The 25,562-nt window shown below is 52.5% G+C and overlaps 7 protein-coding genes across 7 annotated transcripts; 4 read left to right on the top strand and 3 right to left on the bottom strand.

Moving 5' to 3' along the window:
- Positions 1 to 55: 55 nt before the first annotated feature.
- Positions 56 to 2,766, top strand: BO95DRAFT_440636 (beta-galactosidase). Its single transcript, XM_025586008.1, has one exon. The coding sequence runs from the start codon at positions 196 to 198 to the stop codon at positions 2,491 to 2,493; it is 2,298 nt and encodes a 765-aa protein (XP_025444813.1). The 5' UTR covers positions 56 to 195; the 3' UTR covers positions 2,494 to 2,766.
- Positions 2,767 to 3,463: 697 nt separating this feature from the next.
- BO95DRAFT_62589 (putative mucin) lies at positions 3,464 to 5,811 on the bottom strand. The gene is made up of 3 exons (XM_025592102.1): positions 5,147 to 5,811; positions 4,815 to 5,088; positions 3,464 to 4,744 (listed from the first exon to the last, which is right to left on the bottom strand). Exons 1-3 carry the CDS (start codon positions 5,624 to 5,626, stop codon positions 3,477 to 3,479), a joined length of 2,022 nt encoding a protein of 673 aa, XP_025444812.1. The 5' UTR covers positions 5,627 to 5,811; the 3' UTR covers positions 3,464 to 3,476.
- A 2,857-nt stretch (positions 5,812 to 8,668) lies between these two features.
- BO95DRAFT_440634 (uncharacterized protein) lies at positions 8,669 to 8,938 on the top strand. Its single transcript, XM_025586007.1, has one exon. It carries the CDS (start codon positions 8,704 to 8,706, stop codon positions 8,902 to 8,904), a length of 201 nt encoding a protein of 66 aa, XP_025444811.1. The 5' UTR covers positions 8,669 to 8,703; the 3' UTR covers positions 8,905 to 8,938.
- A 9,259-nt stretch (positions 8,939 to 18,197) lies between these two features.
- Positions 18,198 to 18,617, bottom strand: BO95DRAFT_440627 (uncharacterized protein). Its single transcript, XM_025586006.1, has one exon. It carries the CDS (start codon positions 18,546 to 18,548, stop codon positions 18,306 to 18,308), a length of 243 nt encoding a protein of 80 aa, XP_025444810.1. The 5' UTR covers positions 18,549 to 18,617; the 3' UTR covers positions 18,198 to 18,305.
- A 2,032-nt stretch (positions 18,618 to 20,649) lies between these two features.
- On the top strand, positions 20,650 to 22,336 carry BO95DRAFT_440626 (mitochondrial 54S ribosomal protein uL15m). The gene is made up of 2 exons (XM_025586005.1): positions 20,650 to 21,057; positions 21,351 to 22,336. The coding sequence occupies exons 1-2, from the start codon at positions 20,726 to 20,728 to the stop codon at positions 22,090 to 22,092; spliced, it is 1,074 nt and encodes a 357-aa protein (XP_025444809.1). The 5' UTR covers positions 20,650 to 20,725; the 3' UTR covers positions 22,093 to 22,336.
- Positions 22,337 to 22,531: 195 nt separating this feature from the next.
- BO95DRAFT_62072 (uncharacterized protein) lies at positions 22,532 to 23,012 on the top strand. The gene has a single exon (XM_025592100.1). It carries the CDS (start codon positions 22,602 to 22,604, stop codon positions 22,947 to 22,949), a length of 348 nt encoding a protein of 115 aa, XP_025444808.1. The 5' UTR covers positions 22,532 to 22,601; the 3' UTR covers positions 22,950 to 23,012.
- BO95DRAFT_62077 (kinase-like protein) lies at positions 22,981 to 25,171 on the bottom strand. The gene has a single exon (XM_025592101.1). The coding sequence runs from the start codon at positions 24,992 to 24,994 to the stop codon at positions 23,075 to 23,077; it is 1,920 nt and encodes a 639-aa protein (XP_025444807.1). The 5' UTR covers positions 24,995 to 25,171; the 3' UTR covers positions 22,981 to 23,074.
- Positions 25,172 to 25,562: the final 391 nt, after the last annotated feature.

Genomic DNA, 25,562 nt, shown 5'->3' with positions numbered 1-25,562 from the left:
TTCCCCACATCTCCACCAATTCAGGATCTCTACACTTACAATTCCAACATGCCATCGATCCACTTCAGCTTCGGCTAAATTCAGTCGGATAATTCGGGATGCATGTTTCTGGCAGGCTGGTCCACTGGATTTATGAAGGGCCAACCTGCCAGAAACTCATCCTCTACCTGCATTGCTCATCTCCCCTCTGTCAATATGCTTCTTCAAGCGGTGGCCCTTGTGGCTCTAACAGTGGCAGACCTTGCCCATGCCACAGCAGTGACCCCCAAACGTCAGACCTCCCAGTCACAGTCATCAGAGCAAGAGCCATCGTTTGCTCCCTCGGTCACTCGGTGGACCGCCGGGCCTCACCTGGCCGTCGACTACTACCCTTCGCAATGGCCCGAGTACATGTGGGAAGATGACATTGCCCAAATGTCCGCTGCCAACATCTCATATGTGCGGATCAACGAGTTCGACTGGGCCATTCTCGAGCCGGCGGAGGGGCAGTACAATTTCACTCTCCTGGACCAGACGCTGGATCTGCTGCAACGGTATCAGCTCCAGGCGATCATCGGGACGCCCACGGCCGCACCACCGGACTGGCTCTACCAGAAGTATGACATCAGTTTCGTCGACTACACCAACACGACCAAGCAGTTCGGCTCGCGCCGGTACTACAGCTCCTCCTCGCCGGACTACCGTCGAATGAGCCAGCAGATCACGCGCCAACTGGCCGAACGGTACGGCAACCACTCCGCCGTGGCGGGCTGGCAGCTGGACAACGAGTTCGGATGCCACGACACCGTGCAGAGCTACGATCAGAACGCCATCCAGCGGTTCCGGACATGGCTGCAGGACAAATACGGCACGATCGACCACCTCAATGCCGCCCAGGGCCGGGTGTTCTGGTCGAACCAGTACACCGACTTCGACGCGATCCACCCCCCGTACATGGAGGTCTACACGCCGCCGCCGAGCCACCTCCTCGACTGGTACCGCTTCAGCTCGGACATGATGATCGAGTTCGCGCGGGAGCAAGCGACGATGCTGCGCCAGCACGCGCCCACCCAGTTCATCACGACCAACATGATGATGGGCTTCCTCGAGTTCGACCACTTCAAGTTCGCGCGGGAGGTGGGCCTCGACCTGGCCACCTTCGACGAATACCCGCTGTCCGGGCCGAGCACCGTCTCGTGGCTCTCCGCCGCCGAGCAGGCCAACTATCTGTACACGGGACTCCCCGACTGGCAGGCGCTGCACCACGCCCTCTACCGCGGCGTGGCGGGGGCGGCCTACAACACCACCGCCGGCCCGTTCGGCATCATGGAGATGGAGCCGGGCGTCCTGAACTGGAGTCCCTACCGGGTCTCCCCCTTGCCGGGGATGGTGCGCCTGTGGACGCACGAGACCTTCGCCGACTCGGGCGACATGGTCTCGTATTTCCGGTGGCGGCAGGTACCGTTCGGCGCCGAGCAGACGCTCTCCGGCCTCTTCACGTCGGACAACACCGCTGACGAGGGCTTCGACGAGATGCAGACATTCGCCCACGAAGATCTCCCTATCCTGATCAAAGCCCTCAAAACCAACAACCACACCCACAGCCAAAAACAGCAGCAGCAGCAGCAAGCCGATGTAGCCCTCATCTTCTCCTACACGGCGCACCAAGCCTGGACCATCTCGCCCTACAGCGGCACCTGGGACCCGACAACAACGAGCTACACCGACCCAACAGTCACCTACCTAGAGCTAGTCTACAAATTCTACTCGGCCCTCCGGCGCCTAGGCCTCTCCATCGACATCCTCCCAGCCGACAACCCCCCGCCGCTCCAGAACTACAAACTGGTCGTGATCCCCAGCCTGCCCATCATCCCGCAGACCCTGGACGAGACGCTCGCCAACCACACGGGCCCCATCATCCTCGGCCCGCACACGGGCGCCCTCACCGAGACCTTCAGCTACCAGCCGGGCCTAGCCCCCACGCGGGGCCCGATCCACGCGCGCCTGCCCATGAAGGTCACGCGCATCGAGACCCCGCCGGACTACGCCGGCCAGAGCGTCGCGTACGCCGGCCGGCGCTTCAACATCTCCGGGTGGGCGGAGTGGGTGGTCTGCGGGCGGGACGAGGCGACGCGGCTGCGGTATACGGGCCCGCGCCACCGGCAGGGCCGGCCGGCGGGCTGCGCCGCGAACGGCGTGCACTATCTCGGCGTGAATCCGACGGTCGAGCTGCTGGTCGCGTATCTGGGGGATGTGGCGCGCGAGGCCAATCTGACGGATGTTCTGGGGCGGCCGGTCCGGGGGGGTATGACGGATCTAGGACCGGACCTGCGGTTTGCGCGGCGCGGGGCCGTGCTCTGGGGGTTTAATTATGGGTTGGATGCGGTGCGGGTGCCTGATATTCTTGGGGCGAGGCGGGTGGTTATTGGGAGTCGGAATGGGTCGGAGATCCCTGCGGCTGGGGTGGTGGTTTGGAGGCTGGGGGGTGATGGTGATGAGGAGGAGGACGCTTGAGAGGGCCGGGGCTTGCGAGTTGGGTGGAGAGTGCTTAGGTACAAACTAAGTGACTGTGCTGCTCCGGAACATCGGAGACGGTTGAGGGGGCGGGGCGTCTTGCGAGCATTGCTGGCAACTTGCGGACTCGGAGCGTGGTGACTACTACTACTACTACTACTACTACTACTACTACTAGCCTCTGTTCGAAGTGTCGCAGCTAGACAGGTAGAGAGGGATGTTAAGTATCAGCGCTGAGGAATGATCATCACTGGGATATTCATGACACGAGAGCTAATTGTTAGGTTGTTAGATATACTGTAGTTGGGTATTGGAAGATGAAAATGGTTGAAGTTGAATTATCAGTCTGATAAAAGTTATAAAAGTTGGTATGGCTGTCAGCTGCGGTGTTCATCTATACATGACTTATAATCCTTGAAGACTGTCCACGACTATTAGGCAGGAGCCCTAATCCACGGAATAATCTGTACTTGTGTCTTTCATTGGATTCCTATCACAAGGGCCACACTAATCGGACCCAGCTTCCTCCGGGCTCTTTCCCTGAGGCTACCTACCTAATCACATCCCCCCCAAAAACAAAACGCCCATATCATGCTAATGCTTTCCCTCTCGTGTGTACATAAACATAAGCATTCCCAAAAGCGCCATATCCATGCAGAGAACAAGCCTCCTCCCAAGATTCCCCTCCATGGTCCAGTGTAGATGCAAACATTGGTCTTGCCAGATAAAACCGATTTCTATCAGTGGGACAGAAAAAAAAAAAAACACAAACGCCGCAGTGTCATGCTATGTCGTAACGGAAAGGTCGAAGAAAGGGAGAAAGAAAAATCTGTACAGTGATACAAAGGGGACGGTAACGGTGGGGGCGGAACGGAGGATGATCAATAAAAGAAATGAAGTGAAGGTCAGGTCTTCTCATATGCATCGTATCAGTATCAAGGTCGTAAAGCTGCATTAAAACGGGGAAAAGACTTTTGCTCGCTTCATGGGTAGTTGAAGCTGGAGTGGAACATGGGCTGTCCAATGGGTCCAGAGGGCCAGGCTTCGTGGTGCAGGTATGGCAGCACGCCCGTCTTGCGTTCGGCAACGGTCTTTCCCAGCGGCTGGTAGTGCATGTGCTCAAACGGGACGCTTCGCTGCTGCTGCAGGGAGGTGGAAGGAGGCGGGATCAGAAGGGTGTTGACACTGCAAACGGGCCGGTACGGCGAATTGCGGTTGGCGAGGAAGAAGGATGGCGACAGGTGGGTTTGAGGGGTAACAGAGTAGGCGGAGACGGCGGGGGAGATGCCAGCCGAGGAGATGGCAAACGGACTGTTGTGGTGTCTGCTGGGGTCCGGCAGGGAGGTGTAAAGACCGTTGCTAAGAGGAGGAACGGTAGGGACAGTGACAGAGGGGGCCACGGTCGTGGTGGTGGTCGGCATCTGCGATGGAATCCAAGTGTTGGGAGGAGCGTATACAGGCGGCATCACCCGGCCAGTGGAAGGCAGCTGGGGAAGTGTGGAGACGGCAGGAGGCATGGTCGGAGCCAGGCTGAGAGAAGAAGAGAAGTTCGGTCGTGGAAGACGAGAGACGGAGTCAGGTATAGCAGGGACGAGAGAAGGCACCGATGTCGAAGGTGCTGTAGAGGTAGAGGTAGATGTGGATGTGGATGGCATGACGGGCGGCAAGGCGGGAATGTTGGTCAAGGCGGAGGATACCGGCAGATTCGGCACCATCGCGGCAGTATTTCTCTTGGACGGCAATTCCTCCACCGCCTCGTCGCGGCTCCGCTTGCGTGGGTTCGAGTTGCTGCTACTGCTGCTGCTGCTGCTGCTGCTGCTGCTGCTGCTGCTGCTGCTGCTGCTCGGCAGGGGCATGTCACTTGGTGGCAATTGACATGCCCCTCCGGCATAAGGCATGCCGTTCATCGGCAGCGGCCAGTGGTGCGAGCGCAGAGCATCAGTCGCAGGCGGCGACGGCAACTTCGAAGGCGAGCACAGAGCAGCCCGGGAGATGGGAGCCAGATCGGAAGAAACCCGCAGTGCAGGAGGCACAACCGCTCTGTCGTTCTTCTCCGCCACTCGCAGAGCGTTGTTGAAGTGATCCGCGAAAAGGCCCAGCTTGACATGCCATTGGCGCCATTCCTCCTTCGACACGTACAGGTTGTAGCGAATGTTGCTCAGAAACTCGACTTCCATAATGTGGATCTCCTGCACCGTGATGCCCGATACCTCGGCCCACGTCTTGTTGGTGTAGGTATTGTCATCGAGGACTGTGGAGAAGTATGTCAGCCTCATCTCATCTCAATTCCCTGCACAGCATCCGCCTGCGAGAAAACCTACATTTGTTCCCCAGCATGAGTGCAATCGTCATCAACCGGTACTCGCTGCCCTTCTTCCCACGTACTCCAGGATTGAACTTCTTCAGGCGGTAAACGAACATGAGAGCGAGCAACACCACATTCTGGCTGACCTGGGTCGTGGAGAGGATGTTGGTCACCCATTTCTGAAAGCCAACCGTCGGCATGGTCTCGGGGGCGAGAGAGCCGGCCGAAGGCGAACGCTCCTCCACGGCCTTCAACTTGGCCGCACTTTCGAACCAGAATAGACATGTCATCTACATTCGTAAATTAGCCCCCTCGGCCGAAAAAGAGAGTTTCTGTGAGACTGCTCACCTGCGCAGCAAACTCGGCGAGACTCCCCTTGCTGTTGCTGTTGATGATCGTCGATGGGATCTGCAGATACGAGGCCGTAGAATTGGTACTGCTTTTCTTCTGACTGTCCTGCTCGCGGGTGTTGTTCTCCTTGACCGGAGGCTGGTAGTGTGGCTTTGACGTGGGGACCATGGCAGTCGCTCCATCGAAGTTCATGCGCGGATAGCCGGAGACCTTGGCGTACGGCGGCAATGTGATTCCATCGAGCTTCGCTCCATAGCCGGACGAGGGGATGACGTTGTACGTCGCAACTCCGTTCATTTCGCTCGGAGGCGTTGGGAGACCGTCCCGGAAGGGAGCAGTCCAATTGTCCGAATTATCGGGGATCGACTCGAAGGGTCGCTTTCTCGCACCGTCTGGCCGTGTGTAGGGGCCGATGGTAGGTGTGACTGGGTGAAGTGTGGGGAGTTGAGGTTGCGGTGGAAGTACCGGGAGAGACATATGGGCAGGAGACGTCCGAGGTTCAGTTAACACTTGCGAAGAAGGTCGGGAGGTGAAGAGCCAGAACACCGAGATATCTGTAACACCGTGCTCATCAAACTCTCATCGGGATTGTCTTGGTCTAGGTTGGGTTAGGTACGGGGTGGTGTTTATTGTTCAATCCCGGCAGCCCTTCAAGTCCGGTGCGTGGGAGAGGTATGCAATGGCTTGCGACCACAGCTGCTGATGTTGATCTGTATCTTTGAAGTTGAACAGGAAAGTCGCCGGGGGGTCTGGTTGGCTCGAGAACCGCGAATATCAAAGGCCGCACGGGGGAATTGGTAGGATAGCAACAGCAGCGGATCTGTTGAATGTTGGCCGCCTCGATGGAATGAAGGCACTGAAGGGGGTGGAAGTATTGAAGTATCGGAAAGCCAGAATCAAGGACGGACAAATATCACATAGTATATTAGTGGTAGTATGTATGTATGATGGCAAGGCAGTGGTGGTAGTAGTAGTAGTAGTAGTAGTAGTAGTAGTAGTAGAAACAGAGTGGATTAAAACAGTAGAACTGAAGTGGCAGTGACCAGAATGATATGGAAGGAGAGGTTCAGGTCATAGATCCTGCACGCACGACCCAGTTGTAGAACCGAACTATATCCAAGAAACTTGAAGACGCGGCAATGAGATGATGATAAAGGAAAGTCAAAGCAGATAATCTTGTTAAGAAAAAAAGTGGTTGAAACCTCGAATGGATTGGATTGAACCCATACAGGAGATTGAAATAAATTGGATGAGGCAGTATGGATCTAGAGAGCGAAAAGGGAAATAAAATTAAATACTCATAAAAATAAAAATAAAAATAAAATAGATTGGGGAATTAATGAAAAGGTAAAGAAGGGAAAAACTAATAATGAAGGATGAGGTCAAGACATCATCCTCCATCCAGCAAGCAGCAGAATAACTAATCAACTCAACTTCATAACAACTCCGCTAGAGGAGCCAGGGTAGGTTTAGTTTCTTCGTCCGGAGAAAGTGCTGTGTCCATACAGGAGAGAGACAGAGTTTGACCCGGACGCAGGTCCAGAGGGTTGATCCTCCCTTCTGGCCTCGTTTGGGTCGGGTCCCGTTTGGTTGACCAGGTTTGATTGTCTCTGCTTTGTCTTGAAGAGAATGAAAATACCGGTTGATGTCAGAGCCACGGGGGGGGATGGGGGGGAGGAGGGGGGGAGGGGGATAGAGGGTGGAGGTGGGAAAGAAAGTGGAAGAGAGGGAGGGAGGGAGGAGGGGGGACAAAGTGGATGCATGCTACTACTACTACTACTACTACTACTACTACGGAGTGTACGGAGTAGTCTAGTTAGTGGAAGGGTAACAAGGTCAGCAGCCCTAGACTAGACCAGTCCCAGCGTTGATTAACTTACCGGACATGAGTACTCAATTCTTGTTGTATCTAGCATGCTGTAGGTCACCTTACCGGTTTAGGGAAGGTAGGAGGAAAAAAAGAAAAGGTAAAAAAAATAAAAAATAAAAAAACAAAAAAAACAAGACGAAGAGGGATGGAAAGTGTGGAAAGTGTAGAAGTTCGGTCTTGGGAATAATACGTGCCTGCTAACTCCGTCGCGAGTCGCGACGGAAGCCCCATATCAGATCCAATAATAAGTTGGGTTTAGCGTCACATTGCAACCGTCATGGTGTGCCGTTCAGAACTTCAGATTTATTTCCCTTTTGGATACTGATTCTAAGTGGTCCGTCCCTCTTTGCTACGGAGTATACCGTCGTCCACAACAGAGTACGCCGTACACAAGTACGCATTCGAGACTCTCACTCTTCTGTGAGAAAAGCAAAAAGTATGCAACAACTTAAGCAACCTCAGTAGACTTAAGAGACTACTATGTAGTTAATAGGACAGCAATAAAAGACTAGACAAAATAATAAGTATGCAACAGAAAAAGAAAGAAACCAGGAAAGGATGATGACTTGCCCATACGTCCATCTAACTATCCATCCATCCATCCATCCATCCACCACGCACCTCAAGGGAGAAGGGGTGTGTGTGGCATTGCTCAGCAGTCCCGGGAGGCACGGGAGAAATTGGATGAAGGGAGGTTTGTGCACGCTGAATGTGGTTGATCGCCGGTTCTAGTTCAACCAGACGGAAGGCAAAGGAATGGGGACGGACGGACAAGTTCAGGTACGGAAAAGTACGGCACTTAGGGGGCTGACGGGGGGTGAGGTGGTCAAGCTGCAATGGGTAATCATGGTATTCATTATTACTATTGTTACGGACACCTGTTACAGGATCATGCCTTCCAGACGATGCTTTGGGGCCATCGGCGGCCCTAAGTTCAAGCACGGCACTGCACCACTCTCTACTACTTACAGTAATTGACCTGAGGACGGGGCAAGAATTAGGCAAGAATTAGGCAAGAATTGAAGTACTCCCGTACCTACTCAGCGACTAACTTACTACGTACCCGGGGAAAAAAAGGGAGGCAGAGAGGAGGGAGAGGCGGGGGCATGGATGGAAATATGGATCGCTGCGTATGAAAACTGTAAGAGGCCTTCAGTGGCACTCACACGCTCACATCTCAAACCACTGAACTCTCTCGGTTCAATGGTTGATTTACAGTTTTACCTAATTACCCTACTGCCTGCAGTTGAAGATGGAGTCATCACGGTCGCAGGGAGACACTGGGACAAGTTCAATGTTAGGACTGTGGCAGTGGCCACACGGCCCAATCTGCGACGTGGTTAGTCAGAGAGAGCCTCCGTCCGGATCCAGTGCAAATTCCAAAATTAATCACCGAGCAGCGAAAATAACTACCTAGTAGTCAGTTATTCGGTATCTCGGTACGTATTGATCATCTAGACAATTCTGGCACAGTCACTTTGGGTCGGCAGGGTGGTTCACCTTTGGCTTAGTAGTACTCCGTAGTCTACTCCGTAGTTACTCATAGTAGGACTCCATTCGCGATGGCAAGGGTGCCGGTGGTCGGTAGGCAGAGGATACAGGCAGTAGTCAGGCTATGCAAGTTATGGATCACGGGCTAATTGGATGGTTGTCATGGGGAGAGAAGAGTCAAAAGAGGTAAGGTATGGGAAGCCTGGAGGCGTTGTGTCAGGTATGGAACGGATCCGCAGAGCTCGTCCGGTATGAAAAGAACCTTGACGGTTGGACAGTTGTTGTCCCTCTAACTGCAAGCGGTCAAGCGTCTCTCACTGCGAGAGGTAACAAACTTTTGCTGGTATCAGTAATTCTTCACACAAAGTACGGAGCACCTGCGGGGCGGAGGTAACTTTGTACCCCCATTACCGCATACAGACAGACACGCAGGCAGGACTGATGGTTGAAAATGTCCGAAGCTGGTAGAGCTTCAAATGAGGCTAAGGAAATGGGGGAGAAACGAAGAAAAGAAAAACACAAAAAGAAAGAGAGAGAGAAAGGAAAAACTTTACTTATCGGCAATATCTTCATCTGGTTCTGATCCACCTTAGGGAGTAGTAGTGAGGGTATTAAAAGGCCAAGACAAGTGATGTGCGTATGTAGCCATGATGTAGCCATGTAAGGTATTTTGTGTGTCTGACTGGGCTTGGTTCGAGGCCTGCGTGGTGTATGAGTATGGGTGTTGTGGATGGACAGGTGTGAATGGATAGTACAAAGGTGCATCCCCAGAGCGACCCGGGCCCAGCAGCGAGGCGTACACGAAACAATGAACCAATCACCCGACTGCCACTAGATTGGCGACTCCAACAGATGGACAGTCCAATCGCTGCGGGTGATTCGACTCGCATCCAATCCTTTTGGCGATAGAGGGCCCAAGAACTTGACTGGACTGCTGCTCTGTGCCTACAGTATTACAGGTATTCATTCTCTACTCCGTACCTTAGACTAGGGTACATTTCCCCCCCTAGGCCTAAGCCGAAGGCAAAACGCTCTAGAGCCTTGCGAAGTGAGAAGGCTGATGAGCATTGCCGTACAGTGGTACCTTTCTACAATAGGTAAGTCTGTAGACTAGCTGAGCCCTGAGGGCTCATACAGCAGCAGCAGCAGCAGCAGTTGTAGCCGTAAGCGCCCCTCTCCTGTCTTTTGCCCTGGTGACTGACTGGGGCGACTAAATGAAACTGGTGGCCGCGGGGCCGACTGGCTTGACTTCAAGTTCAGACAGCCAGCTTGCTTAGCACTAGGTGATGAGTTGAGTAGGCTAGCTAGGAAGCAGGACAGACAGATAGACAGACTGTAAGTGTACGGGAGTACGGAGTACCTTAGGTCATGTTCGATTCAATCCATCCATGATATCCACATCTAACCCGTCCCAACCAATCCCCATCACCACATCACCCAACCTTTAGTTGCTGTTCTCATTACTGGGCAACTCACTCATCCGCTCAACTCACTGTCTGTCAGTCTGTGTCTTTCCCAGGTTCCGTCTGCTCATCTTCCTTTCCCTTCCTTCGCCAGCTCTACCGTCATACTCCGCCCCCGTCGTAATCTTCCCTCCGTCTCTAGTCGGTCGGAACCAAAGAAAGAAGCCTCCTCCGGTCCTGCGCTTGGGGTGGAATGGCTGGAGGATTCGACCAAAAAAAGTCTGAAAAAAACCCGCGCCCAATCTGGTCCATTTTTGATTGTGTTTCCGCCACTGGTGTACTTTTTTTTGGGTCGTGCTGGTCATGATTCAACTTGCAGGAGTGTACGAAGATGGAAAAGGAAAAGAATCCACAGTGGTAGACCAGACCACAGCACACAGACACAGACACAGACACCACTCACATACTTACAGTCACATACCCACCATCGATGGCGCAGGGCGGGCGGCGGCTATCGGGTCTGGGTTTTCCCTGTCAGCTGCTCGTGGAATTCTTTTGGTTTAGGGAATCAGTCAGTCAGTCAGTCATTGTTGTCGTATTCCGTTAAGAGTTTTGATTATGGCCAAGACCCCTTTTCTTAGTCTAAAAAAGGGAAGAAAACATCTTTCCATGGATTGGAAGGAGAGAGAAGGGATATCATCCGTAGCGTTGGGATATTTTCTTGCTCTTCGGTGCGTGCAGGCATCCAAGCGGCAGTACTCTAGGCCTGAAACCGAACAATACCTACAATAGTAGTCAATCAAGAAGGGATATGCGGTGATTGCGCCTGGTCCAAGACACATTCCCTACCTAGTACCTACCTAGGTACTCAAGTAGTAAGTAAGTCATCAACTGGCACCACCCACTCCCTCCCCCTCTCCCCCTACCTCGCATTTGATGCGAGTAAAAGAACCCACGCTAGACCCAACACGGTCGGAAAGTACTTTACTAGATTCTGGCGCGCGACCCGTGAAAGAGAAAAAAAGAGAAGCGAGAGATCTGACTGACCTCGTAACACAGGACGCGTCGCAGTTTCTCTCTTTCCTTTCCCCTCCCTCCTTTCACCCCGTGGTACAGTCCATAGTTCAATAGATTACAACAGACAAACAGGGTGACGAATGCCGAAGATCAATTGTGTGCCGCCCATCACCCTCACCCTTCCTGACCCCATCATCATTCATGGCATGCATTATTGTCGGAATGAAGATGGATGGATAGATCATAACACCCACCTTTCTGGTACAACAGCGTTTCCCTCCGCCTTCCGCATCGATCGGCCCAGCAGTAATCCAAAGATGATGATCGGTCATGACACATGTGTTGGTGGTCATCCAGACCTGCCGACACAGTGGTTAACTTACTATATGACTACCTTAGTATACGGTTGCAAAAAGAAAGCACCAACCACGCCATAATTTCACGACGCTGATTACCTCAAAACGGGTCCAAAATCGGCGCGCGTTCTCAGTAGACTTTTGGGGGGGGGGGGGGGGGGGTGGATAATTCCGACGCTGTGATGCTTTATGATTTCATATACTTCGCTCCGGAGCGGAGAGTCCTTGACGGGCTGCTGCGGAGAGGTCTTTTTGGCTTTTCATGTCTCATCGAGATCCATCTTCCGGACGCGTCTCGAGCAAGAACTGATGTCTGCCTTCGGAAACACCGGTCGTCTATCTTGTCTATCGGTGTCTGCGAGGTAGTAAGTTGCTGACTTGGTCGGAGGAGAGGGTCTGATCGTCAACCGGATCCCCTACGGTGCGTAGGTTAGTAGTCAACTCAACGTCTCGAGTCCCATTACCCCAATATAGTCCGCGACAGAGAAAGGTCAAAGTACGGTCGGAGGCTTTCCTTATCCTAACTTCAGCCCCGGCAAGTTTTGGGTCATCTAGCGATGATGAGACTTCTACTGGCACAACTAGCGTAACGATCGTTTTCAAACTTAAGGGATGGTGGATGTGTGATTGAGTTAGTACAGTTGGTTAGTACAATACAGTAGGTAGTCAACGATGTGCAGTCGAACACCACCAGGCCGGTTGGACTTCCTTCCCTGTCCATAGTCGGTTGGAACTAGGGCTCTAGTCTCACTGTTCAGGGGGGGAAGAGAAGGAGGGGGGGAAGTGACTGCGGCGACTGATGAGCTGGGGGTTCGACTACAGATCTAGTCTGATAGTTCAAGCATGGCGTTATGACAGTACAAGTGCAATCAATGCAATCAATGTACAAAGTTCCAAGATTGGGGGGAAGAGTGGAAGATCGCATTTGAATCCATTCCACAATCCGACATCTCATTCGGCCGGCCATCTCACTACTGGGGAGATGACCGTCAGTGTGGTTGCTCTTACTGTCCGCCATCCAAGTCTCTCCCCCTCGTCGCCCCTTTGACAATCGATCAATCAATCAATCGATGGACGGGGAAGACGGAGAGCGAGGTAGAGGAGGTCTCTCCCACATTCAGCGCCCTTCAGCTTGGATGATTAGGCAATGTGACCGGCATACCCTGCTAGTACTAACATCATGCCTGACTGACCGACCGATTCTTCGCTGCTGCCTCTCTCTGTCTGTTTTTCTACCTATCTATACTTGCAGCTCTGGAAGTCAGAACGAGACTACCCTTCCGCTTTCCGTCTATTAACCTACCTACCTAACTAACGACCGACTTCGTACCGTATCTCTTTATCCTTCCCCTGTTGGTGGGCCTAACAGCCAGGATCCTTTGCTCTCGCTTTCTCCCTTTTGCTTTTCCCGAAATTACTGACTGATCAGGGAGCGAGCAAGCGAGCGACGGACGGTCGAACCCATGAATGCATAGGCCCCGGGTATTATAACTATAACTCTTTCACATTCTCTCGGTTGGGCAAGAGATCAAAATGCGATGGATCTCTTTGTTTGTGTCATCGACGCTCGGGACTTTGTCCACTTCAGCTGTGGCTACCTCTGTACCAGATTATATTGCATCCATCCACCTAAAACGAAGGTAACTATGCGATGCGCATTGAACCACCAGCAAGGCCGACCGACCGGGAGGTGAACGCGCGACTTCGGTTGCCTCGTATCTACTGGTTCGTACCTGCAAAGGAAAGAAGATGGCAAAGCATTGGAAACCAAAAACATAATTAAAAAAAAAATAAAAAGGTACCTGCGGTGACTGGTCCGAAACCATAGCATCATCTCATCATCATCTGGAGATCGGCTGATTGTGAGTCGAGGGATTGGCAATGATAATCAGATGATGGTTTGGCGAAAGATTGGATCGAAGTTCTTTTTCTTTTCCTTTTTCTTTTCTTCTCTTCTCTTTTCGTTTCAATTTTTTTAGGGAATTTTTTTTTGATGAAGAGACGGCGACCGTCGTGGGGATGATTAGACGCCACCTGAAGGTCCCCCATTCATTATTATTCATTGATTCATTGATTCATTCCTGAGGCCGACATGGCCCACACCGACTAAGCAAGTGTAGCATTACTGGTAGTTATTACGGTAGGTTCCAGTTCCAGTTTCCTTTCAACTAATCTTAATTGGGGCAACAGCTGCCGGTCTGTCGTTGGACGCGTACGGTATTCTCAATCCCGGTAACAAAAATACCATCCATTCAAGTTCGATTCACAGAAGTCAGGACTCAGAACCCGAGCCTTGGCACTTGCATTCGGGATAAACGTGTCTAACCCTTCTCATTGGTGCTACAGCCAGAAATTCGAGGTTCGTGGACTGAATGGGGACTGCCTTCGACCAACTCCAAACAAATCAGGGTGTTATGTTGCTCAACCTTGAAGGCTGCCCCAGCTCCTGCTCCTGCGATCAACAGCCTGAGATACCTGATCATTACAGTACCTGACAGCGTAACACGCAGCAGCAACAGCAGCGGCGGCGGCGGTTGTTCCAGAACTTCCGACTGTTGAAGTGGAGCGAGCGTGTGTGCCACTTTCCTTCCGGCACATACGGAGGCAGCAGAAATAGCCACGATGCTATCCCCATCTGCCGGAGTAAACTATAACTGACTACCATGATACCATCACCCATCACCATCACCATCACGTCTGACTATCTCTGTACTAGTCAATCCACTTCAAGCTGAATGGTGATGCCGATGACTCCGTTTTGGAGTGTCACCACGCCTTCGTCCATCTTCTTCTGCCTAGCATCCCAACACTGGGGCTGGGGCGCATCCTTGGGTCGTCGACTGGTTTGGTCACTCGGGCGCAGCAGCAGCGGGCACACTCACTCACAGGCAACATTCGCTAATTGACACCGATTCACTCCTTATAGCAGCAGACCACTGGTCGAGGTGAGATGGTAGGATACTGTATGCGACGATCGCAAGACGCTGTTTGGGTTCGACTCCCAACCTCCAAGGCGTCAAGACTCCAGATGATGCTCCTACCCACTTTAAGTCGAAGCATGCGGTTGGTGGTCAATCCGTCGACCTCTACTAACTTCCTGTCTGGTGATTAACTTACCTGCAGCGGTATCTGAACACTGGATGGATCTTGGACTGTTCCTTTCGCTGCTGCTCGGTGTTGCTGACCAACGACTCTGCCACAAGCTTTTCGGCTTTGTGCTCTCTTCCCTCTCTCTCTCCTGTTGACCTTTCACACCTTTTTGATTGTTCCGTCTCTGTTGATGCTTCTTTCTTCCGAGCATCCCGACCTAACCTTCTGATTCGAACATACTGCTCCGCCAGATCTCACGGTCAAAATGCTGTGACCAACCTCATTGGATCCAGCTCCAACCATGGAAAATCAATCCAAACCTGGTCAATAAGAAGAGCAAGAATAGCCCGGACCAGGTTCGTTCCCCAGCTGTTTTCGTCTAGCAGAATAACTAGATATTGCGCCCCGAGGTTGGAATTGCGGTTTAATTTGGGGGGGCCAGTACGTACTATACCTTGGCTTTGACCCATACTATCCGTGTTTTTCCGCGTAGGAACGTGAAGAGAACCACCAGTGCGGGCATCATCGATCCTTTTACTCGAATCTCATCTTGACTACCTTACGAAGTACTCTTAGCGGTTGCAGCCTGTAAGTTAGTAATGAGTAAGTTGCACCTAGCTCCATGATTGGAGGCGGTGCTTGCCACACCAAAGCCATTCTCATCTCCGGTTGCGGCACCGTGGCCCGTCCGGAAAAGCTGGAGAGTGTTGTTGTTCTGCTTCGTCACCACCCAGTAATCTGGCTTTGCCTTTTTTTTTTGCTCATTGTTTGTTCATACTATGTAAATTATCCTCACCGTCGGCTTAGGTCAGAGTTGATCAACAATTTAGTTTCGTGAGTGGAGGATCGGAGAAGGTTTCAGTTGAACAAGTATTCGTTGCACCCAAGCTACGCTACCGGTTCTTGTGCTCGCGGCGGGCTCAGCTACCGGTATACTACTACACATACCTCGGTATTGTGTATCCATTGGCAAATGAGCGAAGGCTGAGGCGTCACTACCTACCTCGCTCTAAGGCCCGATCTAATGACGAGTCTAACGAGTAGTTATTCCATATTTACCCTTGTCCTGAGTGAGTAGTGGTGCTGCTTTTGAGCGACTAAGTTGCTATCACATGACCTCGGTCCAAGTTTCGAATCTCGAATCTACTACGGAGATTCTGGATCTTACCGACCGCAGGCACTTACATACTAATCCAACTTCCCTGTTCCTCCCATCTCGAAATCCTGGACCGCCTTGGCAGAGTCCCAGTTCCGGCGTACTAAGTATAAGATACTCAGGTACGCTAAGTATCAACCGGACTAAATAAAGGTGGACTGGCGAGTACCCTTCCGCATGGAGCAAAGCAATCTGGACAGCGTCGCCAGACGATGAGGAGGTCAGCTTTTCCAGCGGCTAGTTAGTTCGTTCGTTGGCAATGTTAGCCAGCAATCCTTGCCCAGTACAATCCAGTCCAGTCCAGTCCAGTCCACCGAAAAGTGCAGCCTAGCAAATACTGGACCTCGAGATGGTGATTACTGGGCCATCCGCCAGCATATGCGATTGCTTCTGTGTCTCGTGGGAAGTATCACTCGCCTTACCGTACACGACTACCCGCCCGATGTGACTATCTCATATTGTGAGAGGCCTCGCCCCCCCCCCTCCCCTTTCTTGCGGTGCCGAAGAATCGATTGGGTGCGACAGAGGACATTCTTACACTTCACACTCATTTACTGTATGTACACTGGACTAGCCCCCTCTCTTGCCAGTGCGTTCGCTGGTCTTTTCTTCGCTTTTTCTTTCGGGTGCCTAGCAAGATCGACGCGCAAAGCAGCGGTCAAACCTCCCCCCCTCCCCTCAACCTCAACCCTTAAAGACGATGATGCTGTGGGTTTACGGTGTCGTTCGCTTCCCCTCTTGCTTGTGCTCGTGCAACATGACTCTTGTCATTGTAAGAAACTTTGAACACTCCGATGTATGAGTATGGGTATGAGTATGAATATGAGTATCTATCCATCGAGTCCGGTCGGCAAGGCAAGGCAAGGCAAGGCAGGGGGAATGGGCACCCTGCGCGACTCGGACCTTCGCTTGACTGACTGACTGAGTGACTGACTCTTTCTTGCCCATCAAGATGGATTCGCATGAGAACATTGTGAGAGAGAATTAGAGAGGAGAAAGAGGTGTTGTGTTTCTCTCCCCTAGCGTCCTAGCATTAGTATGAGGACGGAGGGCGCATAGCCTGTGGGGGTTTGGTGTTGTTGTTGTTATTGTTGCTTCTTAGGGGGGCGCCCCTAGTTTCTTTGTCGATTCGATTCGGGAGGCTCTTTCTAACTTCCACGTTTAATGTGATTGATGATCGCTTTGCATCGTTGGACTCGTGTGATGGGGAGTGATCTGTTGAAGGGAAGGCGAAGGGCGGAGAGAAAGTTGTAAATACCGTCCGCTACACTACACGCAAGGACAAGAAACAGATAAGACCGAGGATCAACTTATGTGTAGATGTGTGTGTGCGAAAACCTCACTTGCTTGCTACTGCAGTACTTGCGGGCATCTTTACTCCGTTATATTTTACTGAGATTGGATGGTCAGTGTCAGATTCCCTTGCATTCGGTGATCCGGGTCTGACATCCTTGCGGGTTTGAGACTGGATTGCTTGAAATGAAGATTGTAGATCTTTAGATATCGGTCTGTCTTTTGAGGGGAGGGGAGGGGGAGAGGCGGAAGTAAACAAAACATCTTTCCATTCTTGTGGCGGCGCAGGGAAGGATGACCTTCTCTTGACAACACCGCACTAGAATTAACTCGTCGTTTCTTTTTGTCTCATTCTAGTTCCTAGTCAGTCGGTGCAAAGAGTATACATTTACTCATACCGTGTTGTCGATCAACATAACATTGCACGTAACACTCAGCACCGCACAGCACAGAATTATACAGACCCAACTCGTTGTGTGAGTGCGAGGCCGCGTTGTTTGTTGCGAGACCTGGGGTAGACCACAAGTGCACGGAGAACTCCGTCAGGCTTAGCCGGATCTATCCATCCGTACTTACTATTCACCTCCCTTGTCCTCCCTACGCTCGAGGTAATAGGGATACAGAACAGCAGCTAACCCCCTCGTGGGACTACTCTCGAGGGGGGGAGGGGGGGCGGAGACGGTGTATGGGGCCATTTGAAGCAAGGGAATGTCGAAGATCATCGGTTCGAGGGTTTAAAACATTTCAGTGGTAGTGGTGTTTGTTGATGATGGATGGGCTAGCATACAGCACAGCGGCTTCCATAACAACGGGCATTCAATGAAGCAGGGACAACAACATCAGGCTCGGATTTGTGGTCGGGGGTTGCGGTGATTGCGAGTCAAGGGGGGGATGGGAACAAGGGCATTGATTTCCTGGTGGTTTGGTTTGAAATTTGACCCTGACTCTTTCAGGTGGTTCTGGGGTTGCGGCCGACATCTCGCAAGGATGGTGAATGGGGGTCATGGGTAAGTAGATCAGCAAGAGCTTCAGTAATGTCTCAGGGGATAGGCAATTATCGATAGGGTGGTGGAAAAGGGCGAGTTCCGATGCCATCTGTCCCACATGTATATTTCTCTCCGTTCACTGGGCAAGATAACATGCAATTCCAGAGTCGATTCGGCAAACATATCAACCCCCCCAACTCTTAGACTAAGTATGCGGGACTTATAATTCAGGTAATTCCGAGCATTGTCAATTCACAAGTCGAATGAACAATGCATGAGCAAGACCTAAACATCGAGAAATCATCCAAGTATTGCATCCAACCGAGTGCAAGGCCCAGGCTTCGACTTCCGTCCAGTCGAGGCTGGCTAAGTTCTTTCTTCTTTCTTGCCTACTTCAACTCTTCTACATTTCCGATCTTTACTGTTTTCGATTTTTCTGAATTTTCTTCTGGGTGACAATCCGACCACCGATAACTTATCCAGTTTCACCCAACTCACTGCACGGCAGATGGGGCAACAACAAACAGGGATTGAACGAATATGTTCAACCGACTGCTGGCACTGAGAATCCGATTTGCCCTTCCTCCTATCCCCACCGTAGGTCCAGATTCGTGGAAATCCTTGGATGATAAGCCGTTCGCTGGTGGGTGCGGTGCGCCCTGCACAAGTACAGGTACAGGTACAGGTACAAGGACAGGTACAACTGCCACTTTGACCCCCTCCTTTTCCTGTGGCATCCAGCAGACCGATGGATGTATCAACACGCAATGATCAATGGCACAGGAAACCGAGAGGCCACAAACACGCTCATCTCGCCCAGGCCCCAAGATTGACTGGGTTGACATTGACTTTACATAAAATAAGTCAGCCATTAACTAAACAACTTCACACAGATCATGTCTCACCATCAGACCACAACCCGGAACCATGATATCCAAAATCGTCTCATCGCAGCCTGATCCCTGAACCATACATACCCTTTGCTTTTGCTTTCGCGGGCTTGCTTGCTTGCTTACCGCGCGTCAAGGTCGGGATGGATTGTCGTCATCCCCGTAACTGTGCGGACCCGACACCATCAGGCTGCCGCCCATCTTCTGGATGAAGAGAACAGAATCCGTCTCCGTATACTCCATACCGTACTCTTCTCAAAAGTTGACTGGATACTGGATCTGATTCGAACAAGGGAAGCAATCCATTCCGAATGACCGCTTCCCGAAGCTCGCGGGCTGGCGATCTACATCTTTACCTCGAAGTGGAAGTCGTATATGCGGCCGCGACTGAAGTACTATACATAACGATGCATCCGTGGAGCTTCAGGCTTGCTGCTGCTGCTACCTCTCATTCAATGGATCAGTCATTAGTGCAATACGGAAGCAGGCAAGTACTGTAGCCATCCTCTCGTCTTACAGGGAAGACTGCTGGTTGTTGTTGTTGTTGCTCACGCCCTGCACATGCAACCATTGAAAAAAGAGATGTCACAAACGAGGAAAAAGCAAAGAACAAGAAAATCGGCCGGAAGAGGTGAGCGCTGGCTGACCACTTTAGGTACTGTACGGAGTACTGTTCAGTCCAGTCCACGTAAGGTCGACCTGGCCTGCATTGAGAAGCGATCCAGAACCTGCAACTCGCTCAGCTGCAGTCATCTGCTCGACTTCAGAATACTCCTGTTACAGTACCGCCGAGCTGGTCGTGACTGTCACTAGGGTTATGGGCTGGTTATTTATAGGACTATATTTAGCTGGTAGCTGGTCAAGGTGATGAGCGGAGCGAGCAGCTTTTTGCGCTCTCCAACCAGAAGCCCGTTGGTCAAGAGACCGATTCCAGACCTTGAGGTAGGAGATGCCGGATGGAAAGATCATCATACGGAGTACGGAGTGGGCTTCCTTGTATGCTGTGCTAGAACATCGATTGATGGCACTCCTCTGCATCATACGTTCTCGAGGTCATATCGCGAACGCAGGGTTTCGGTGTTGTAGTTAGTAATAGCTTGTCCGTCCTCCGGGCCGGCGTTACTTCAGTTTACCCTTATGCCCTTTACTTGGTGAGTCAGTTCTCCTGGATGAGTATTAAGGAAGAAAACAGCACCGAGATATAGTTGATGTATATATACCTGATGTAGCCCTTACGTGGTGGTGAAGCTGAGCTGGTGAGCAAGAGGAACACTTCTGAAAGAAGTGGGAGCTGAATGATGGGCGTTCTTTATGTATAGGATCAAGGTCAACGCAGCTTGACTCATTACTCTCAATAGACGAAGCATATCAGACCTATTGGTGGTGCACTATATCTATATCTGCCTTATTGAACTCGTTCACTGCCAAACAATCGACATGGATACCGAAATGCGAGGAGGCTTGTCCAGGTAAGCCTAGAACCCAGAATAACGGGGCCCAGAGATGAGCGCAAAGCTTAAAGGCTATAAATAAAAGGAAGCTTGAACTGCTTGGTAGTTTCGAGAGAACACAGGTCACTTGTCTAGCTTAGTCTACAGAAGAAGTTTACTATGTCTCGGCGTACTGGCTTCTGGTTGTGATTGAGACGGCAAGTCGAGTAATGACCTATGGGGATCGGAGTAGAATTGATCTATAGTAAGTTGGAATGAGGATATGGAGTACACAGTGCACTTGCCTGGTAATCTGAAAGCCATAACATTGAAACTTCACGACCTACAAATTCCACAGTACGATAGAGATGTACTCCCGAAAAGAGCCAATCACCGCACGAGAACAGCCATCCCGGGCCGAGATTCCTCCGACATCTTGGGTTTTCTGCCTCAGGCCGCCAAAAACTTCCCATCCCAACGGAAAGATCCTGTCTCTCCGTGGACTTCGACTTCCGCGGCGACAAACCTCCAAACTCAACCACTTCACTTCACTCTCCACACTCTCTCAACACCACAATTGAAGTCGGCCCCGCCATGCCTCCTCGGCTCCAGCTCCTCCCCTTCCGGGCGCTCACGTCCGCGACACCCATCACCGCCGCCGCCGCCAGCACCACCGCCAACCCTCTGGCCTTCCTGCTGGCCGGCTTCCAACAATCCCGCAACGCACACATCCTGGCCTCGCTCTCGGACAACGCGGGGGCCTACAACAAACGCATCCGTCGCGGTCGCGGTCCGGCTTCCGGCAAGGGTAAGACCTCCGGTCGCGGTCACAAGGGTCAGAAGCAGCACGGCAAGGTGCCCGCGGGGTTCAATGGTGGACAGACGCCGGACATTGTTGTGCACGGGGAGCGGGGATATAACAATATGTATGTTTGCACTCTTACCTTTGAATTGGGGAACGAGGTGGGAGGTCGTGGGATTGGATTCCTGCGTCATTGGGATTCTGTTTTGGAATTGGAGTGTACTTGTTTGAGGATTCCTCGATAGTGAGGTCGAATTGCCGAAGCGCTTTCAGACTGCAAAGAATAATCGTGGAAGAGCTTCCCATTCGCGATCAATCCTCACGCAACCGACTCCCAAACTGTCCCTGGATATCCCAATGTCCCCAATACCCACTCCAACCTCATTCTCTATGATATACACCACTAACCTCTCCCAGCCACGCCATCGAGCTAGCCCCCATCAACCTCAACCGCATCCAAGACTGGATCGACCAAGGCCGCATCGACCCGGCCCGCCCGATCACCATCCGCGAGCTTTTCGATTCGCGCTGCATCCACCAGACCAAGGAGGGCGTGAAGCTCCTGGGCCGCGGCGTCCTGAAGGACGAGAAGGGCGCCGTCATCGCCCCTAGCAGCAGCACCACCACCACCACCACCACCGCCTCCCCCTCAACCTCCACCACCCCCGAATCCCCCTCTACATCCGAAGACACCACCATTAACGTCCTCAAACAACCCATCCACATCGTGGTCTCGCGCGCCTCGGCCGCCGCCATCGCCGCCGTCGAAGCCGCCGGCGGCACCGTGACCACGCGCTTCTACACGCCGCGCGCGATCCGCCGCATCCTGAAGCGCGAGATGCACCCGTTCGTGTCGACGGCGTGGACGGCGCGCAGCGCCCCCGCCGGCCTCCTCGCCGCCGAGGGCCTCGACAGCGACGCCGCCGGCCAGCTCGTCGAGAGCGAGATCATGCGCGCCATGGGCTTCACCTACCGCCTGCCCGACCCCACCAAGCGCCGCGACATCGAGTACTACCGTGACCCCGCCCACCGCGGCTACCTGAGCCACCTGCTCAAGCCCATGGAGGGCCCCAGTTTGTTCTTCCGGTCGCCCGTCGAGCGCAAGACCGCCGCCGGCGCGCACAAGGAGAAGGTCCTGCCCGAGAATCGGTTGTGGTAGGTTGTCTTGGGTCCGGGTTGATTGTTCTGGGGAAGGACGGGAGGTTCGGGTATAGTTGGGGGTTTGGGGCTCGCTGGGATGGAGTAGAGAGTGTGTGCGGTTTCTGTAAGGTGTGTGTGTGTGTGTGTGTGTGTGTGAAGGGTTGTTTGGACTTTTGAAAGACCTTTGGCTGTTCTCTCTTGTATTTGTATAAATATGTTTTTGTTGTATGGTCATCGTGGATATGCATTTTCTTTTTTTTTTCTTTCGCTTCCTCGTGTATTACCGTGGATGGCGTAGTGTGGTTGCACTTGGTAAAAATCCCTAAACCTCAGTCAAGTAAGTGGGTGAGTTGATTGCCAAGTCCAGGTCGGCAGGTATGCAGATGTCCACCTCAAACTGAACCGTCATTTGCTATCGATCCTCTAATCCGGCTACAGGCTATAGAAATACTGGCAGAAGCACTCAGAGCAGCCAGCATAACTTATAACTGATTCCACCTAGATCCAGTCCGAAGAAACCAGCTATGTATGTTGATCTTGTGCGCGATTCCAGTAGCTACGCCTAGCAGCGTACAGCCTCAAAAAGATAGTGGAGTCATTAACATTCGTATAGTGGAGCATTCTCGATATCTTGACAAACTTCCCGTGCTCATTCTCCCCTCATTAGCAAGGTCACCGTCACAGTGGAAGCCGGTCGTTCGCAACAACCGCAACAGAAAAGCCACCTGGATATCAATACACCCCAAGGAAAATACCCCCCAAAAAACGCCATGCAATTGCCTTGCAAATTGTGTATGCTCCCAAGCCTTCATTTCTCACAAAACAAAAGGTATACCGAAAGACGCGCTCAAAAGTCAAATACTGGATATATCATAAACCCGCTGTGAACATAAAAGAGGGTATCATGGATGAAGAACCAGGCGCAATGCGCGCGCTAGCCCGTAGTCATCTAAAGGTCATAAGTATAGCGCCATCAAGGCTTCACTGCAGCCCATTCTTCCTCAAAGTTTCCAAATGGACTCGGTGGGGCTGCCGTCGGCGTTCTGAGAGAACTCTCGCATCCACCGCGAGCAAAGTACATCACGGATGGTCCAGCGTTTGGCCGGATCCATCTGCAAACATCCTGTAACCACCTCGAGCGCATCTTCCCGCTCCTGCCGAGTGGGAGCATCCGCTTCTTCATCGCCAAGGACGGCGTGATGGTTCCAGTGCCCATTGAGAATGTTGTTCTGGATGCGCGGCGCGAACGGATCTTGAAACGGCCGGGAGCCAACGATCATGGTGTAGACGATGACTCCAAACGCCCAGAGATCGACCGAAGGATGGATGACTCCGTTGGTCGAGAGGAGCAGCTCCGGGGATGCGTACTCCAGACTTCCCGCAACGCTGGTGCTGGATCCAGCCGGCCCGATATTCTTCGGAGGCGGTCGATCCGCCACATTATCGTAGGGATCAGGCGACGAGCCGTCGTTGTCCGTATGCATCCACTCCGCCATGCCAAAATCGCAGAGCACTAGGGTTGAGACCTCGGATCCATCGGGCGATTCGGTGGGATCCAGCAGGCAGTTCTCCAGTTTGATATCTCGATGCACAACCCGAGCGTCCTCATGCAAGTATCGAAGTGCACAGGCAAGCTGATATGAGTACTTCTTGGCAAGCTTGAGGTCCAGACCACCTCGATTTTGGCGGACAAGGTCGAAAAGAGTGCCGCCGATCGCCAGCTTCGTGAAACAAAACGTAGCAAAATCAGTCTCGTACACAGCATCCAAGGTCAGGACGTTGGGGTGGCTGAGGTAGCGCCAAACTCGGACTTCGTGGTCGAATTCTGCTTGGACCTCGTCATTCTCCTTCTCACTCTTGCCCGAGACCTGTTTTTTGACGATCTTGACGGCGAGGTGTTTGGTCTTGCCATCCTCTTCAACCTTGTACGCTTCTTTCACGGTGCTGAATCCCCCGAAGCCGATCTGTTTGCCAAGGACATAATCCGTCCCGACCATCTGGCCTTCGTCATCAGGTTGCGGCGCGGACTCCTCCCCACCGGCGCTCCACATGGAAAGGAACATGCTGGCAGGAGACTTGCCACTGGAAGCGGTAGATCTGCGCGACCGTTGTCGAGTAGAAAGACGAAGGCCCCTTGCCTTGCTCCCAAAGGGAGTCACAGCACTTCCCGACCAAGAGCTGCGATCGTCAAGCGAGGCAAACCCCTGTACGGGCGACGCCATGTAAACCGGCGAAGACAGTATCCTTGAACTCTCCGACGGAGTTCGGATTTCTTCAGTCATCGGGGACGCGGTTGATCTCGAGGTGAGAGAGGTCGGGTGTTCGATCTCCGAGGCCACGGCGTTTTCCTCTTCTTCCGGAAAGCTGCCCCGCGAAGAACCGGTTGGGATGGGCCGCTGGCGTCGCTGTCTTTCCGGACTTGAGCTAAGGTCCGACTGGCGGTCGTGATCGTCGGGTCCGTCCTCTTGGCGGAGAGTGTTCCTCAAGCTCGAGCTGCGCGACTGGAACTTTTGCGGCCGACCGGCCAGAGGCTCTTCGAGTGGCAGGCGTCGACCGGAGTCCAGGGCCACGATGGGGTCAAAGCTGATCGAGGGCCGGCGTTCTTGCTGCAGAAAGTTGTCCAGCGGGGAGGCTTGCACATCCTCGGGTTTGTGAGGATAGCTGACATCTTCTGGATCGGGAAGATCATGATGACGAGGGACGGAGATAGGAGGTGTCGCCGAGTGTAAGCCACTCAAAACACTGCTGTCTTGATTAGTACCGCCACGGGGTGGGTGATAATCGTGAAAGATGTTTGTACGATCGCCATCCGTCGCTCCTCCGCCTTCAGCCTCACCCCGCCATCGGGGTCGAGGTGTATGTTGGAAAGACGTCTCAAGCTTCAACCCTGCCAGTGTATTGGGTCTTCCCGTCTGAGCCATGCCCTTCCACCCGCCAGAAGAGCGGCAAGTCTATGGAAAGAAGAGAGGAATGACGAGGTGGAGAAAAGAGGTCTATCTCTAGATCAAGTTGTAGAAGACTTTTGAGAGGGAGGGAGTGAGAAGCATGAAAGAGGAAAAGGAGAAGGGTGGATGGTGGATGGTGGATGGTGGATGGTGGATGGTGGATGGTGAATATGAAGGTGAGTGTCGAGAGGGGTGAGATCTGATCGAGAGGTGGTGGTGGTGGAGGGTGGGAGTCGCAGAGGGACAAAAAGAGGAGAAGAAGAGTAAGAAGTACTTAGTAAAGGCAGTTAACTTAGTTATCGGAGGGTCCCGATCCGATAGGAGGGAAGCTAAGCTCCAAAAGAAGAAACGAAGAAAGGAAGAACCACCCCCAGAAATGAGGGATTCAGTGCACCAAGGTGCAGCTTAGCGTCACTGAGTGAGCTGATCGGACCAAAAAAAGCAATCCTTCTGCAGCAGCAGGAAGGAGGGCCCATCAAATCATTGACTGGTTGACTGATTGACGATGATGATGATGATGATGAATGGGAAGAAAGGAAGAAAG

Source organism: Aspergillus brunneoviolaceus (assembly GCF_003184695.1).
Source record: "Aspergillus brunneoviolaceus CBS 621.78 unplaced genomic scaffold BO95scaffold_16, whole genome shotgun sequence".
Lineage (NCBI taxonomy): Eukaryota > Fungi > Ascomycota > Eurotiomycetes > Eurotiales > Aspergillaceae > Aspergillus > Aspergillus brunneoviolaceus.
Note: the sequence above shows the minus strand (reverse complement) of the source record. Positions and strands in the feature narration are given on the sequence as shown.

Excerpts from the sequence above, each read along its gene's own strand:
- BO95DRAFT_440636 (XM_025586008.1), top strand. The coding sequence starts at position 196 with ATGCTTCTTCAAGCGGTGGCCCTTGTGGCTCTAACAGTGGCAGACCTT.
- BO95DRAFT_62589 (XM_025592102.1), bottom strand. The coding sequence starts at position 5,626 with ATGTCTCTCCCGGTACTTCCACCGCAACCTCAACTCCCCACACTTCAC. Across the intron at positions 5,089-5,146 it reads TCGCCGAGTTTGCTGCGCAG|ATGACATGTCTATTCTGGTT; the intron begins GTGAGCAGTCTC and ends TTACGAATGTAG. Across the intron at positions 4,745-4,814 it reads ACTCATGCTGGGGAACAAAT|TCCTCGATGACAATACCTAC; the intron begins GTAGGTTTTCTC and ends ACTTCTCCACAG.
- BO95DRAFT_440634 (XM_025586007.1), top strand. The coding sequence starts at position 8,704 with ATGGGAAGCCTGGAGGCGTTGTGTCAGGTATGGAACGGATCCGCAGAG.
- BO95DRAFT_440627 (XM_025586006.1), bottom strand. The coding sequence starts at position 18,548 with ATGCCACAGGAAAAGGAGGGGGTCAAAGTGGCAGTTGTACCTGTCCTT.
- BO95DRAFT_440626 (XM_025586005.1), top strand. The coding sequence starts at position 20,726 with ATGCCTCCTCGGCTCCAGCTCCTCCCCTTCCGGGCGCTCACGTCCGCG. Across the intron at positions 21,058-21,350 it reads GAGCGGGGATATAACAATAT|CCACGCCATCGAGCTAGCCC; the intron begins GTATGTTTGCAC and ends AACCTCTCCCAG.
- BO95DRAFT_62072 (XM_025592100.1), top strand. The coding sequence starts at position 22,602 with ATGTTGATCTTGTGCGCGATTCCAGTAGCTACGCCTAGCAGCGTACAG.
- BO95DRAFT_62077 (XM_025592101.1), bottom strand. The coding sequence starts at position 24,994 with ATGGCTCAGACGGGAAGACCCAATACACTGGCAGGGTTGAAGCTTGAG.